The sequence below is a fragment of the Aotus nancymaae genome, unplaced genomic scaffold (genome assembly GCF_030222135.1).
Source record: "Aotus nancymaae isolate 86718 unplaced genomic scaffold, 86718_ANA_hifiasm-v0.15.2.pri h1tg000051l, whole genome shotgun sequence".
Taxonomy (NCBI): Eukaryota; Metazoa; Chordata; class Mammalia; order Primates; family Aotidae; genus Aotus; species Aotus nancymaae.
The window spans coordinates 6,964,510-6,981,295 of NW_026988465.1; the positions used below are offsets into that span (position 1 = coordinate 6,964,510).

General features: G+C 36.1%; 1 protein-coding gene across 1 annotated transcript in view; it reads right to left on the reverse strand.

Annotated features, from left to right (window-relative positions):
• LOC105708689 (uncharacterized) overlaps positions 1 to 16,786 on the reverse strand; it is a 245,405-nt gene that overhangs the window by 117,203 nt on the left and 111,416 nt on the right. Inside the window, exon 5 of the mRNA XM_012440280.2 lies at positions 16,458 to 16,595. Coding sequence (XP_012295703.2) covers positions 16,458 to 16,595 — 138 coding nt within the window. The remainder of the gene's footprint in view (positions 1 to 16,457; positions 16,596 to 16,786) is intronic.

Consider the following 16,786-nt stretch of genomic DNA (forward strand, 5'->3'; position numbering starts at 1 on the left):
TGGTTGAAATGGTAAACATTATGTTATCTGTATTTTACCACAATTACTATTTTTTTAACTTCTGGATCCCTCAATCTCTCAATAAAATGCTAAGAAACTTTAAAAATGATGAAAGGCCTTAGTAAAAACAAATAACAAAAAATAACAGGAGGGCTTGCAGGTGGGTAAAGATAGCACAAACTCAATTCTCTTGTGTTATCCCCACTAAGTACAAAATAAGCCCTGGAATTAATCCAAGAGGCCATCAAAGCAGAATTCCAAAAGGTAAAAAGAGGTAGGCAAAGTAATTAGAGAACTCAAGACTGGGAAAAGAACTGAGGGCAGGGCATCTTAAGCTCCACCACCAACTGAAGACCCCACTCCAACCTGACATTTCCTGATCCTCACCTATCAGCAGATCAGGGTCCAGGTTGGCACATTTATCCCTTTCTCAAAGGGAATTTGCCAAAACAACACTAGGTGAGTCCCCCAGCAACTGTGGGACTTCTCTACTTCCCTCCTCTGGGGAAAGCATTCGCCTTCCCTACTGCATGAGAGTCCCTTTCCCGTTAAGAGACAACAGGTAGCCAAATGGTGGCCTATTGCATGTGCCTGACATAGGAAGCCTCTTTTATTAGTATTATACTTTAAGCTCTGGGATACATGTGCAGAACTTGCAGGTTTGTTACATAGATAAACACATGCCATGGTAGTCTGGTGCAACCATCAACCCATCATCTACATTAGGTATTTCTCCTAATGCTATCCCTCCCCTAACCCCTACCATCCAACAGGCCCTGGTGTGAGATGGTCCCCTCCCACAGGAAGTCTTAACAACCTGAGGCCACAGACTGCCTTCCCTAATCCAGAGGCACCAGATGACCACACCCAGGGAAACTCTTTCTGTCCTCCTAGGCATCACCAGCAGGGTCCAGTGGGAGCCCTAGAAGCACAAGTTGAATCATGCAGTCCAAAATGGTACAACGTTGTTCAGTTACTGAAAAAAAAAAAATCCACAAATTCTATATCCAGTGACTGTCAGGAATAAAGAAATAAATATTCTAAGATGAAAGGAAACTAAAAGAATGTGTCACTAACAGACCTACCCTTAAAAAATGACTAAATTTAGACAGTTTCTCACACAGAAAGGAAATGATAAACCGAAACCTTGAAGCATCTGGAAGAAAAAAATAAAAAGGGCATCAAATGTTATATATACAGTATTCTACACTGTCCCTCATGAGTTTTATAAATCAGATTTGGTAATCAGAATAAAAATTATAGCACATGTCACTCAACCCAATGCTATTTAAAAGTAAGGAACATAAAGAAACTGAAATGGAAATAAGCTATCTATAATTGATTCAAAGTGCTAAAATGTTCACACCAGGCAATTGTGATAAGTCACAAACATATATTATTATACTGAAACAAATACTATGAAATCTACAAAAGGAGATATGCTCCAAAACTATAAATAAATCAAGACGGAATTCTAACAAGTGCTAAAGTAGTGCACAGGAAGGCATGTAAAGTGGAAAGACAAAGGAAACTACGAGAAAACAAACATGAATTAGTTCAATGAAACAGGTTGATGAAAAGTAAAAAAATGAGAAAATAGCCAACATTCATTTTTAAAAAGCAGGATTGACTATATTACTATCAGATAAAATAGACTTCAGAGCAAAGAAAATTAGCAGAGAGAGCATTATATAATAATTAAATTATCAAACTACAGGTAAGACATAACAATATTAAATACTTATGGATAAAGAGCAGAGCATCAAAAATGCATGAAGCAAAAACTGATATTGCTGAAAGAAGAATAGGAAAGTTACAAATACTAGTTAGGAATTTCAACATTCCCCTTTCATCAAATGATAGAAGTATTAGACAAAAAAACTAGCAAGAGTATAGAAGATCTGAACAACACATCATCAAACATAATATGAGAGAGAGATTAATAAATAGATACACACATATACATACACATATGTAAAGCACTCCACTCAACAATAGCAAATACACATTTTTTTCAAGTCCCGGTGGATCACTCACAAATATCATACTTGCACTATAAAACAAACTTCACTTAAAAGAATTAAAATCATACCGAATAGGTTCCATGGTCATAATTAAATTGAACTAGCATTCCATAACACAGAGGCAAGAGAAAACGATTTAAACCCATGGAAATTCAACAATGTACTTCTAAGAAATCTGTAGGTCAAAAAGGAAGTCTCAAAGAAAAAAAAAATAGATTTAGAACTAAATAAAATGAACATGCAACATGTCAACTTTAATGGGATGTAGCTAAAGCAACATTGAGACAAAAATTCATAGCACTACATGCTTACATCAGAAAAGAAGAAAATCAATAACCTACAGCGTCACCTCAAGAACCTAGTAAAAAGAGCAAAATGAATCCAAAGCAAGTAAGAAAACAATAGTAATAAGAACAAAAATCAATGAGATTGAAAACAGGAAAAATAAAATAAAATCAATGAAACTTAAAGCTGATTCTTCAAAAAAAATCAGTAAGACTGATAAATTTCCAGCAAAACTGACAAAGATAGAAAGAAGATACAAATCACCAGATCAGGAATAAAATGGGATATCATTACAGATACTGCAGACGTTATGAAATAAAAGAGTATCTTGAGCAACTTTTTGCTCGTACATTCAACAACTTAGAAGAAATGGACCAATTCCTCAAATACTCCAAACTACCAACTTCATCAACATGAAATAGATAACCAGAATAGTCCTTTAACTATTAAACACATTGAATTTTTAATGTTAAAGCCCTACATCCAGATAGTTTCCCTAGACAATTCTACCAAACAATTGCAGAAGAATAAGTATCAATTTTACGCAATCTTTTCTAAAAAGTAGAGGAGGGAACAATTCCTCAATTCCTAAATCATGTTATGAGGTCATAATAACCCTGACACCAAAACTGACAAAGAGAGAACATAAACAGCAAAACCACAGATCAATATCTCCCAGAAGATTAGACACAAAAATCTTCAACAAAATATTAACAAATTGAATTCAACAATGTATAAAAATAATTATACACTAGGACCAAGTAGGATTTACTACAAATATAAAAGAAGATGGATCAATTATTGAATCCACCATATCAGTAGTCTAAAGAAGATAAACCATAGGATTATATCTATTAAAACAAAGTAAAATTTGAGAAAAGCCAAAATCCATGTATGATAACAGGAATAGAAGGTAACTATTAATATCTCAAATTAATAAAAATCATCTCCAAAAAGCTTACAGCTATTGTATGTAATGCTTAAAGACTGAATGCTTTCCTCCAAAGATCAAGAGTAAGGCGAGCATGTCTATATGCACTCCTGCATATAGGAGGATGAAGAAGGATGAAGAAAAATAAAGAAGGAGGAGAAGGAGAAAGAAGGAGAAGAAAAAGCAGCAGCAGCAGCAAAGAGGAGGAAGAAGAAGAAGAAGAAAGAGAAGAAGAAAAAGTACTTTTGGAAATGACTTCATTGGTGGCTGCGGAAAGATTGATCATTTGGGTTTTGAAATGGTCTATGTGGATTCACTGAAAAAATGGCAGACCAGTTTGAATAATAATACAATCTAACTGCCCTCTTATGCTTCCTTACTCCGTTGTTTAATAGCACAAATACAGAGGATAAATGGACTGTGATGAATATATGAGACCAAATAACATGTTGAGAATGTAAAATGTCCTGAAAACACAAGCTGCAATCTGATGTTGTTGATCTAATCCACACACACTCTGTAATTGGAAGCATATCTCACACACCAATGTAATGGAGTAGATCGGCAAACACATATTTGTAAATTTTCCTCAAACCTCGATTTGGATCATTCACATGTGACAACTTCATTTTTATTGCCTCTTCCACTTAAAAAAAAGAAAAATTTTAAAGGTAGCTTTAAGAAAAACTCACAATATTTTGGGCCCTTCCAAATAAATAGATTTTTGCTCTTCGTTCATGAAAGGAAACAATGCAGCAAAGATTTGGACCTGCTGGAAACGTTTTAAGCCCTTCTCGTCTCTCTGTCCCCCAGATCTTTTCAGCACACCCTCCTCCCTTTTTTCTTAGCGTTAAACTGGTTCTCCACTTCCTTTACATCAGTAGGAACACTTCCCTTCTGGGTGTCAGAATCTCTCAGAGGGGTCAGGGGCTGCCCCGCAGAGGAAATGACCAGCTGTGAAATGTAAAAGTACAATTCCTTCCACATGTTCCTTTGCTCCTGGAGCAGGCAGGAGTCGTCAGCTAGCATCACCTTGGAACCAGGCAGGCCTCTGCATCGTAGTCCTGTCAAAGCTAATTTACAATTAAAGACCTGCATGACTGTTTAAAGCTTTTTCAATTCCAGCAGTTTTCAGAAATGACTTTGAGATTGAAGTGGATCAAACCAAAAAACCATTGCTGTAATGAGCTGTGACTGATGGTGAAGAACCTCACAAAATAAGCCAAAGATTAAAACAAATTATAATGTTTTAAAAGAAATCTATTAATGGTACAAATACTCAATACACCTCCAATTAACATCTGTGTGAAATTTTCCCAGCTAGGCCAGGTGCGGGGGCTCACACCTGTAATCCCAGCACTTTCAGAGGCCGAGGGGGGCAGATCAAGAGATCAAGAGATGGAGACCATCCTGGCCAACATGGTGAAATGCTGTCTCTACCAAAAATACAAAAATTAGCTGGGTGTGGTGGTGTGCACCTGTAGTCCCAGCTATTCGAGAGGCTGAGGCAGAAGAATCGCCTGAACCCAAAAGGCAGAGGTTGCAGTGAGCCAAGATTGTGCCACTGCACTCCAGTCTGGCAACAGAGTGAAACTCTGTCTCAAAAAAAAAAAAAAAAAGAGAGAGAGAGAAGAAAGAAAGAAATTTTCCCAGCTAAGCCCCAATTTAGGAAGTTTAATGTTGCAACTATTGGAGGAAGTCTTATTCAGTTTGTAAACAAAGTTACAAGTGACAACTTCATTGCCAAGAACAAAGGAAGGGGAGAGAGGGAGGAGGGAGAGAGGGAGGGAGGGAGGGAAGAAGGAAGGAAGGAAGGAAGGAAGGAAGGAAGGAGGGAAGGAAGGAAGGAAGGAAGGACCTCGTGCAATTGAAGCTTTAAAAATGATTTAAATTGCTTTAAAATATTTTGAGCATTTCTATGAATTAAAATATTTTGATGCATTTCCATATCTTAAATAAAAACATTTAAAAATTGCAGGTAATTAGCTTTTTATGCAGATTAATCACTTTGAAACATACTGTGGTTCCCTGAGGCTCACTTTTACACTGAGATAAAGGACTCAGATCTACCTATGCTACTTGGAAACCAAGACATTCAAGAGAAAAAATGACATAATTAAAGTCTAAAAATTACCTCCATATTTCCCCAAATGGCGATTCTGAAATGGCCATTTCAAATTCTTAAAAGCTTGGATATATTTTATAGAAGTACTCATTCTTTAAGAGCTATCTGAAAATAATTAGAGATACACATGATAGAAAATTATTTGAGACAGCTTCTCCACAAACTCAGCTCCAGTTGTCAAAAGCAAAGTTGTGTGCTATTTTCAAATACCAGATCAACGATTCTCCCATAGAAACAGGGAAACAATTGACTGACAAATTATTAACTGAAAATACGTGTCTCTGATGTGGGATCATTAATTGCATCTGAGAACAACTTGCTTCCCTTATCTTACGCCTGTGGGAATGGTGGCCTCAGCCCTTCAGGGAATGTGATATGGTGACTTGGCTAAAACTGACCACAAATACAGAACCATTCAAAGTCACACAGTAGGTCTCTTACTGTCTGAGCATACCAGCTAAGCTCTGCTGTCTGGTTTCTCCATGGCTTCCTGTTTCTAAGCTTCAGTATGGAGGGACTTTGGCTACTTCCATCTGTGTCTGTACAGCTCCCACTGCAGCTATAATTAATTTGTCCTCTTTTCATTCTTCCTCTACCTCATGGCTTATAAATATGCTGGCTTATGTGTAGCATATCCGTAACAGTATATATTAGGCAGAGCGCTCTCACCAGGTCACCAAATAAGTCACTGAAATTGAACCACTCATATTTGGCCAATTGACTTTTGACAAAACTGCAAAGGCAACTTAATGATAAGAGTGTTTTCAACAAATGTTGGTGGAACAATTGGACATTCATATGTGAAAACAAAACAACAAAACCTTTCAACTTTAACTTCACGCCTTACTCAAAAACTAAGTCCAAATGGATCATTGGCTTAAATGTAGAGTGCAAAACTATAGAACTTGCCAAATAAAATGTAAGAGAAAATCTTGTGAACTGGAGTGTAGGCAAAAGGTTCAAAGACATGACCTGAAAAGTACAATCTATTTAAAAAATTATAAATTGAACTTCATCAAAATTTACATTTGCTATGTGAAAGACAATATTAAGAAAATAAACAGATAAAGTTCAGACAGAAAGTATTTGCAAAAAGTATCTGTATCCAGAATGTATAAGAATTCTCAAAATTCAACAGTGAAAAACAAATAAATAAACCATTCAATTAAAAAAGTGGGCAAAAGACTTGAACAGATACTTGACTAAAGAGGATATTTGGCAAATAAGCACATTAGTCATTAAAGAAATCTAAATTGAAATCATGAGATGCCACTACACACACATTAGGAGGACTTTTAAAAACCTGACAATACTAAGTGCTGATAAGGATGCAGAGCAACTGCAACTCCCACGTTGCTGGTGGAAATGTAAAATGATACAGTCACTTCGTATAACAGGCAGTTTCTAATAAATTTAAATATACACATACGGCCGGGCACGGTGGCTCATGCCTGCAATCCCAGCACTTTGAGAGGCCGAGGTGGGCGGATCATGAGGTCAGGAGATTGAGACCATCCTGGCTAACACGTTGAAATCCCATTTCTATTAAAAATGCAAAAAATTAGCCGAGTGTGGTGGCACACGCCTATAGTCCCAGCTACTCGGGAGGCTGAGGCTGGAGAATCACTTCAACCGGGAGGTGGAGGTTGCAGTGAGCCGAGATTGCACCACTGCACTCCAGCCTGGGTGACAAAGTGAGACTCCATCTAAAAAAAAAAAAAAATACATATATATATATATATATATAGACAGAGAGAGAGAGAGAGAACTCCTGGGTATGTATTCTGAAGAAGTAAATAGTATTTTCACACAAAAGCTTGCCTAGAAGCATGTATAGCAACTCTTTATAATTGCCAAAAATTGAAATAATGTAAATGTCTTTGAGTTAGAGAACAAATAAACTGTGGCACATCCATATGATGGGATACCCCTCAACAATGACTGGGAAGGAACTGTTGACATGCACAATTACTTGTAAGACTCTCAGTGGTACAATGTTGAGTGAAAGAAGTCAGTCTCAACCACAGTTTGCACACCATATGACAATTTAAAAAGCCAAAACTATAATGACAACTATGCCAATTTTGAAAAGACGAAACTACGGTGATGGCAAACAGATCAGTGAGTGCCAGGGATTTGGATGGGTGGTGGAGGGAAGGAAGTGCCTGTAAAAGACAGCACACGGGAGTTTTTTGAAGGATTGAGGGGTGGTAATGAAATGTTTCTTTATCCTTATTGTGGTAGTGATTACACAAATCTGTATTTGTACATCAAATTGTATACTCTTTAAAAAAGTCAATTTTACTATATTTTAATTTAAAAAACAAAATAAACTGCCTACTCCATAGAAAAGAGTCCTCATCCTAGTTGGTACTCAGAGCCATATTCATTTATTTATTCTGCAAATGTTAACTGAGAAGCTATGATTTGGGACATCATAGATTTATGTATCTTGTAGGCCCTGAAATACATAAAAAAGCAAAACAAAGATGACTCTCCTGAACTGTAATTTCTCCACGAAGAATTTTTTAAGACTTAAACCAGTAAGTGGAAGTGGGAATAGATAAAGCTGGTGCCTTCAGAAGCAGATCTAGGCAAACCGTCTTTTCATTTTTATCCTGGTAATCTAAAGCAAAGTGAGGTTCACAGACCAGTGCCATATGTATCTCGTGAGACCTGCAGAATTAATGCCAACCTCAAACTTGATGAATCAGATTTTCCATTTAGCAAGATCACTGGATGACTCCTATGCACATCAGGTTTGGTTAGTGCTGCAATGGTGTATCTTACTGAAGTGCCCACTCTTTTCCTTCTTAAAATTTAAAGCTCCATGGTCTCCACAACGTCTCACCTCCTAGTTCTCCTTTTTCAGATTGTTCTTTTGCAGTTTTCTGCATCTTTTCTTTTGCCTGTCCCTTAAATTAAGAATGTCCTACTATTAAGTCCACTCTTTTCTTCCTTGGTAAACTCATTCATTCCTGTGGCTTTAGCCCGCATATCAGGATGACACCCATATGTTACTTCTGAGCTTTAAATTCATTTTTTCAACTCCAAGCAAGTCACTGTCTTCTTAATTTCCCCTAACACTTTACGTTCAGTTTGTGCAAAAGTAACTGGTTACCTTCCTTTGGGCTTCTTATCTCCAATAAGGGCAACGCTATTTTCCTGGAAACCTGAGATACAAATACTCGTGCCTGCGAACTTCACACCTTCGATTAAGACACAACTCTTCACTTTCCAAATCCTGTTAATGCAATCTTATCATGTCTCTGAGTGCATCCCACCAGCAATGTTCTTCCTCAGGTCCTTACCATCTCTTCTCTAAGCTAACGTTATGTCCTTCTTACTGGATTTCCTGCCATAAAACGATCCTTGCCCAAATCCATCCCAATTTGTATACTGGAGCCCAATGGTTCCTTATAGTTCCTCAAACATACCTTATACTCTCTGACTTCTTAACTTTAGCTTGTGGCTTTCCTTTTACCCCAAAGAATTCCCAACTATGCTTGCCTTTTGAACTCCAAACTATTATTCTGGCCCCAGGAAAAGACTGTGAAACTAACACATATGTCCCCAGATCACAGCAGTACACGATTAAAAACAAGGGTATATTAAAAGTTCAGACCAATTTCAATGAACTTTAAAAGCCCACTCATTTATGTCCAGGATTCCACCTGCCTGTCTCATGTGAGTCCATGAACCATTAATTTCCATCCATATATACTTCCCCACAGTGGCTCCATAACATCCTGAATTACATATATGTGCACACACATGTGTGCTTGCAAATAAGCATTCAAGTCACTTTTTCATGATTTGAAGACAGTAGTTGACTCATCAGATTATGTATGGAGCCTATCAGCGTGGACAGCTTGTGAAAGATTATAAACACACTTTTCATATAGAAACATTGCAGCCATAAACACACCACGTGCTCGCCCCTTCCCTAAGGTTTGCTCCTTTAATTGTAAATAGCCAGAAAGTCATCAAGCCTAAGTTTAATAAACTTTTAATTTGAAATGAATTACCACATGTTGTGTTTGTTTACCCATTATTAAATCTCTTAGCAACCTATCAGTGGCAGAAAGAGCATACTGTATCACAGCCCTGATATATTAGAAAGCAAACCCATGGGGATATTTACTGCTAATAATATCCTTCCAAGAAAAATAAATAAATATAAGCAATAGTGGAGACATGTATTTGAAGAGATTTTTGTATTCTGTTTTTCTATAGAATAGAAGCAGAAGGCACCTCTGCAGTCTTTGAATGTAAGGCTTGAACCAGTCTCCATGCTCAGAGCAGAGCAAATGAATAATCATTTTTTTAAAAGCATTTTCCTAAAACAGAAAGATTCTTCCTCTCATGATATACAGTATTCTCAACTTGAACACGCTGGTATTCATGTTTTCTGGAGTGCTACCTGTCCTCCTTTTAGGGGAACTGGGGACAGTATTCTAAAAGTCAAGTGTATAGCTCAGGGCAGTAGGTGTGGAAAATACAGCCACATTAAACTGAGGTAAAACTGGGAAGTGGTGAAAATGATCTGAGAATAATTGCCTCTCATCTTCTGCTCAGTATCCTAACACTAGTTTGAAACATCAGTAACACTGACATTTTATTAGTTAAGTCAAACTCACTTTCCCAAAAGTTAAACATTCTAAAATAAGAATATTTAGCTTTATATTTAATCCAAAAACACTGGCAAAGAAAAAGAAAAAAATAACCTATTTACTTCGCAAATATATGTATTTTACAGTGTCTCATGTACTGGCTTTATAGTTGACTTCTGAATTTGATATTTAAGCAAAATAAGCAATGGTTTTCTATTGTTTTTATCTAATAAAATCATGATCATGCCTTTTGGTATTTTATGAATCATTAATTTTTTCTTAGGAAGATGATCTTCAACCATCAGCAAGGGCTTCATCCTTTTCTTCCCTTTCTTTGTCTTAGATTCCCAGGTTACACAGATGATATGCTAATGTTCATTTGTCTTCACAGAACAAGGCCATCTCAGGCCCTCAGGTTGGAAGGCCTGACTAATCTAATTCTACGGGAATGGTGTAAAAGTGATTCTCCTGCAGAGACAACTGAATGAGAATTACCCACAGTGTCCATGAACATCCTCCACATAACTGCCCCACAAAGGAATCTGGAATGAGGCTCAATCTGACACTGGCTGGTCTGAGCTTTGGGAACCCAATCCCCCTTTCTTTGAGACAGGGTCTCACTTTGTCACCCAGGCTGGAGTGCAGTGGCGCGATCTCAGCTAACTGCAGCCTTGACTTCCTGGGCTCAGGCGATCCTTCTGCCTCAGCCCCACAAGTAGCTGGGACTACAAGCGTTCACCACCACACCCAGCAAATTTTTGTATTTTTTGTAGAGACAGGGTTTTGCCACGTTGCCCAGGCTGGTCTTGAACACCTGGGCTCAAGTGATCTGACCACCTCAGCATCCCAAGGGGCCCCTTTTATGATACTCTCTGCTCTTTTTCAGACTGCCAGGGCCTAAGGCTTATTTTACGCCTCACCTCTTACCTTCCTTTTATCCACACTAAGTACTGCCTTGGATATTTGCATTGAAAATGTAAAAATTAAAGCCTTGAACCTATTAAATTTCAACAAAAAAAAATGCTTAAAGCCAGCTTCAAGTTGTGCATTTTGAGAACCACTAGCTCCACACCTTACCCACCAAAACCAGACCACGTTGTCGGTCATTTCTTATCTTCTCTGGCTGCAAATCCTAGTTCTAACATGTGAGAAACAATACACTTCGGTCAAGTTGCTTTATAACTGTGATGTCTGTTACCTAGCTTTAACATATACCTGATTTCTAATTTATCCTTAGAAATATTTGTTTAAAGCCAGTGACAAAATTTGACATATATGTATTCTGTGTATAAAATTTCAACGTATCTCCAGGTAGGCATTGCTCTATAAACTGATACTTAGTTGTCTGGAGGTAGAGATGGTGGTATCTCAGTTGTTACGTGATATGGCTTACTCACAAGAAAGCAAGTCAGGTGTGAATACAGAAGCCCAGGAGTTCTCATACTTGAGCCTGGCAGAGAGTTGTACTTGGCCCAAGAAGGCATAATCTCATTTTTATTTATTTATTTATTATACTTTAAGTTCTGGGGTACATGTGCAGATCATACAAGTTTGTTACATAGGTATACATGTGCCATGGCAGTGGTTTGCTGCATCCTTCACCCCATCATCTACATTAGGTATTTCTCCCAATGCTATCCCTCCCCAGTCATCTCACCCCCTGCTATTCCTCCCCTAACCCCCTACCTCCCAGGTCCCAGTGTGTGATGTTCCCCTCCCTGTGTCCATGTGTTCTCATTGTTCAACACCCACATATGAGTGAGAACATGCAGTGTTTGGTTTTCTGTCCTTGTGTCAGTTTGCTGAGAATGATGGTTTCTAACTTCATCCATGTCCCTGCAAAGGACATTAGCTCATCCTTTTTTATGGCTGTATAGTATTCCATGGTGTTATCTGTGCCACATTTTCTTTATCCAGTCTATCTTTGGTGGGCGTTTGTGTTGGTTCCATCTCTAAGGGACTTGAAGAACCCTAGTAACAACTTTAGAAATATTTATTACCCTCTATGAAGCTGATTGGCAGAATAAGACAGGAAGACTCATGTAGCTGTTGTGTCTGGCCATTATGGCTCCATGGTAGGGATCCATCATTCTTCTCCTGCAATATTGACGTTTCCCTGATTTGTGTTTTCAACTCAATACCCCTATCCCTCTACACATTCTCTCTGGTTAAACTCAACCACTTAGCAGTTTCAGCTACAGTCTCTATGTGGACTCTAATGAACATATTCTCCCTCCCTATTCTCTATCTCTCTCCTGAGCTTCATGTCCATTTCCCAATGGTATCTTGAACTACATATTTTTTTTTTTTTGAGATGGAGTCTCGCTCTGTCACCCAGGCTGGAGTGTAGTGGTGCTATCTCAGCTCACTGCAATCTCCGCCTCCAGAGTTCAAGCAATCCTCCTGCCTCAGCCTCCCAAGTAGCTGGGATTACAGGCATGCCCACCCCCACACCTGGCTAATTTTTTGTATTTTTAGTAGAGATGGGGTTTCACCATGTTGCCCAGGCTGGTCTCAAACTCTCGAGCTCAAGTGATCCACCTGCCTTGGCCTTCCAAAGTGCTGGGATTATGGGCATGAGTTACCATGCCCGGCCCTCTTGAACATTTTTATTTGGACATAATATACAAATATCAAACCCTGCAGATCTGAAATCAAGCTCCAAGTTATCCTCTATTCTTATTCCTCTTCCTGTAATTCCTATTACCTGCTGGTTAATATCCATATCTATTATGTTCAAAGTTTAGGAATCAGCTTTTGTTATCCTCCACCATCCATAATCAATCAATCAACAACATCATGTTTATTGCAATTCTATTACACCTATTGAATATTTTATGAAGTTCATTCTCTTCTCTAACTTTATTATCTCTGCCCTAATTGAGGCCCTCATCTTTTGCTTGGATTATTCTAAGCTTTTCCTACCTGTTCTGATTTTAGACATGCCCTGCTCATATAAATCTTCCCAAAAATTACCAGCATGATCTATCTAAAATTGAAATTGAAATACATCACTTCCCTTTACAATGGCGACCACTTAACACTGACTTCTGATCAGCCACAATAGACATAAAAAGGCAGTGGGAAAATGGTAAGGAAAAAGTATTACTACCCTAGAATCTTATACATGGTTAAATGATCTATCAAAAGTGAGGGAAAAAAATAAACACTCTTTCAGACATGCAATGACTAAGAGAGATCCAAACTCTAAATGAATTACTAAAGACTTATTTCAGCAAGAAGAAAAATGGAGCCAGAATGAAGACATGCTATCTTAAAAATATAATGAAGCACAAATGTGTCATTAAATTAATTTACCATTAAGAGGGAAAAATGCTAACTGTTGGGTTTAATAAAAAAGTGAAACTGAAACTATAGCCAACAATAGCAATAGCAAGAGAAGGTGTTTTTAATGGATGAGGCATCCTTGCCACATCCAAGAAAATATGGAATGAACTTAGAATTTTAAAGATGTTTTATACTTAAATATGTAAGTGAGAAATTAAGGATAGCATTTAAAGTAATGAATAAACTCTGTAGATTATAGAGACAGAAAAGCATAAACAAATTTTTTAAAAGCAAAGAAATAGGATAGTAAACTTAAAGTGGAAAATTAGATGCCATCAGCAAGTACACAACATTAAGAGTAATTTCCAAAACTTTAAACTTACCTATTTAAATAGCACATATTATCTACTTGTCTTTTCTTCTATTTTTAATTGGTATATGTTAGTTGTACATATTTGGAAGTACATGTGATATTTTGATAACTCTCTACAATAGCTAATGGTCAAATTGGGATATTAAGGATATCTATTAACTCAACGATTTATCCTTTTTCTGTGTTATGAATATTACAAATCTGATATTCTAGCTATTTTGAAACATACTATAAATTATTGCTAACTATAATTTTCCTACTGTTCTACCAAATACTAATATTTATTCCTTCTATCTAAAACTATATTTATTTACCCCTTAACTTGTCTTGAATACAAAATAAAATCCAGATTTATGCTACTGATAAATATCCAAACTGTACTACAGATAAATGTTACAATTTAAAAATAAAGTGTAGCATGATAATGCATGCCATGTAAATACTAAATAAAAAATCATTCAGGTGGGTAGTATTCATATCAGATGAGATGGAATATAAATTCAAAAGTATTAATAGACAAACAGAAGTAGAAAAGAATTATAGCATCCTCCAAACTATAACAATTATAAATTTGTATGCACTTAACAGATTTAAATAATTTTCTCTGATCTACATATTGTAGATTTATCTACCTGAAGAAAATAATTTATCTACCCTGAAGAAAATCATGGAAAATAAACAATCAGTGGGGAACTTGAATGAAGGAAAATGTATCAGTTGTATACTGAAAAAACGAATGAAAAGATAGAAAGCAAGACTAATAAAGAAAAACAATGATGACTAGTATTAATAATCAACATTAGGAATGACACAAAAATATATAATATAATAAATAGAGTTAATGGTATTTCAAAATTATAGTAATCGTTTTGTGTATTTTCTTATAGATACATAAAAATATCTATTGAGTAATACACAAAAAACATCAGTTTCTTTCAGGGAGAAGAACTAGGTTGCTGGGGAGTAGGGAAAGGCAGGTTTTCTTCTGAACAATGAGAATATATCACCTGCTCAATAAAACTTAAACAAAAGAAAATAAAATTTTAAAATTTAAAAGATAATATATTATGACCAAATTAACTCAATTAGTTTTTAATGAATTAAACATAGAATGATGAAATAATAAGTAACAATCAAAAATGGAATCAGAAAATAAGTGTCCCCTACCACTCACCTAAAAACAGCAACAACAGCAACAAAGGCCCAGAACTCTTACAGATCAATGAGGGAAAAAATGGCCCAAAGGAAAAGTGGACAAAGTACAGGAACAGGCAATTCACACAAGATAAAATCCAAACGGTCAACAGAAATATACTAGTTTTAAAAGTGCTCTAACATACTTGCATCCAGAAAACTCCTAATTAAAATAAAGAGATATTATTGCACGCCAATTTAATTGGCAAAACTTTAAAAATCTGACAATAACAAGGGTTGACAGAATGTGGGCCAAAGCAACTCTCTTACACAACTGTTAGGAGGGTAAACTGACACACTACTAGGGATGGCAGTGTCACGAGTCTATACATTTAGAAACTGTGTACACTGTGATTCAGCCATTCCTTTTGGGGTTATATAGACTCTAGTGAAATTCCCACCCATGTGCACAAGCAGAGCATGTTCAAGAATGGTCATTGTAGCTTCTTTGTTTGCAACAGAGTATAAGTGGAAACAACAACAATAACAAAAATAAATGAATTTTGTTATAATCATGCAAAGAAATTTAATATAGCAATAAAATCAGTAATTTAGAAATAGACAATAGATATAGTTAAATATCAAAGACAATGTTGAGAGAAAATAAAAATTGCAGAAGCAGATATGAAATATGATACATTTATATAAAGTTTAACAACAAAAGATATATATTGTTAGTGATTCTGTATATATGTAGAAAATGCTTTAAGATAGACATGAAAATGATCAAACACAAATCTGAGAAGGCTAGGAATAGAATTAGGGAGCAGTTCACAGAGACCATTAATCATGGGTAAATGTTATTTTTTGAAAGAAAAAATGGGAAGCAATACAATAAAATAGTAAAAATCAGCAAAGCTGGGTACTGGTATTTGTTATGCTATTTTCTGCATAAGATGTTTAAAATATTTAATAATTTCAAAAATAAAGATGAGTTACTTATTGCAAGACTTCTTATCACTGGTAATGCTTGTAGCATTAGTACAATTCTGGTAGTACTATTATTTACTACCATTATTATAATTAATACCAATCCATCAACTACTATTTTAACTGATACCAATATTTACTGCTAGAGGATACATCTGTTAAAGAAGCTTGTGAATCTTTTGGTAAATGCAACAATCCTTTTATAAAAAGGATAACAATCTCTAATAGCACATCTATTCTGTAAGTTGGAATTTTTGCAGATTGAATACTTCAAAAAACTTTATTTGCTTATTTACTGCCTGATTAAACAAGTCTTTGAAAATGAAGGCCAATAAAATAAACTATATTAATTAACAACATTTTTCTGAAAATATTTTATCTTTCATAGCCAGTTTTTGGTTACCAGCCTTGTGAGCATGCAAGAAAGATTGAAATCTAAAAATAAGAACCAACAGAAGCAAGGTATGTCCCCTTTACAACAACAAATAAACTTTCAAAGCAGTAAGGTCATAGAAAAAGACTTGTTTCAATGATGTTATTTTATATTTACATATTTAACAGACAATGTGATATAAAAACCGATATTCTAACATATTTAAAAAGAATGAATATTTCTTACATTCAGAATATAATTTATATGACACAACTTGAAATACTAGCAACAGAATGCTGGGGGGAATAAAAGTCAACCAACCCTGAGAAGAATGTACTGAGGATTTACCTTCTTCCTCATCCACCGATGCACAGGGGTTCTTCTCTGCTTCTTTTTCTGAAAGGCCAGCTGTATTATCCACTCCTGATTCTGCTTTCTCTCCTTTAGCCATTAGACAAACTGGAAATCCAGGGGAAAGTCGAGTATTGCTTTCATGATTTTTTTGACCACCAAAATTCAAAGGAAGCTTGATGACCTATTAAGAGATCAATCTGTTACCTAAATTGTTGAAACTATTACATAGTTAGTTTTCATCTAAAACAATGAGACGATTTGAAAGAGCTAAAAGGTCAACAATAAATTTAGTTTTC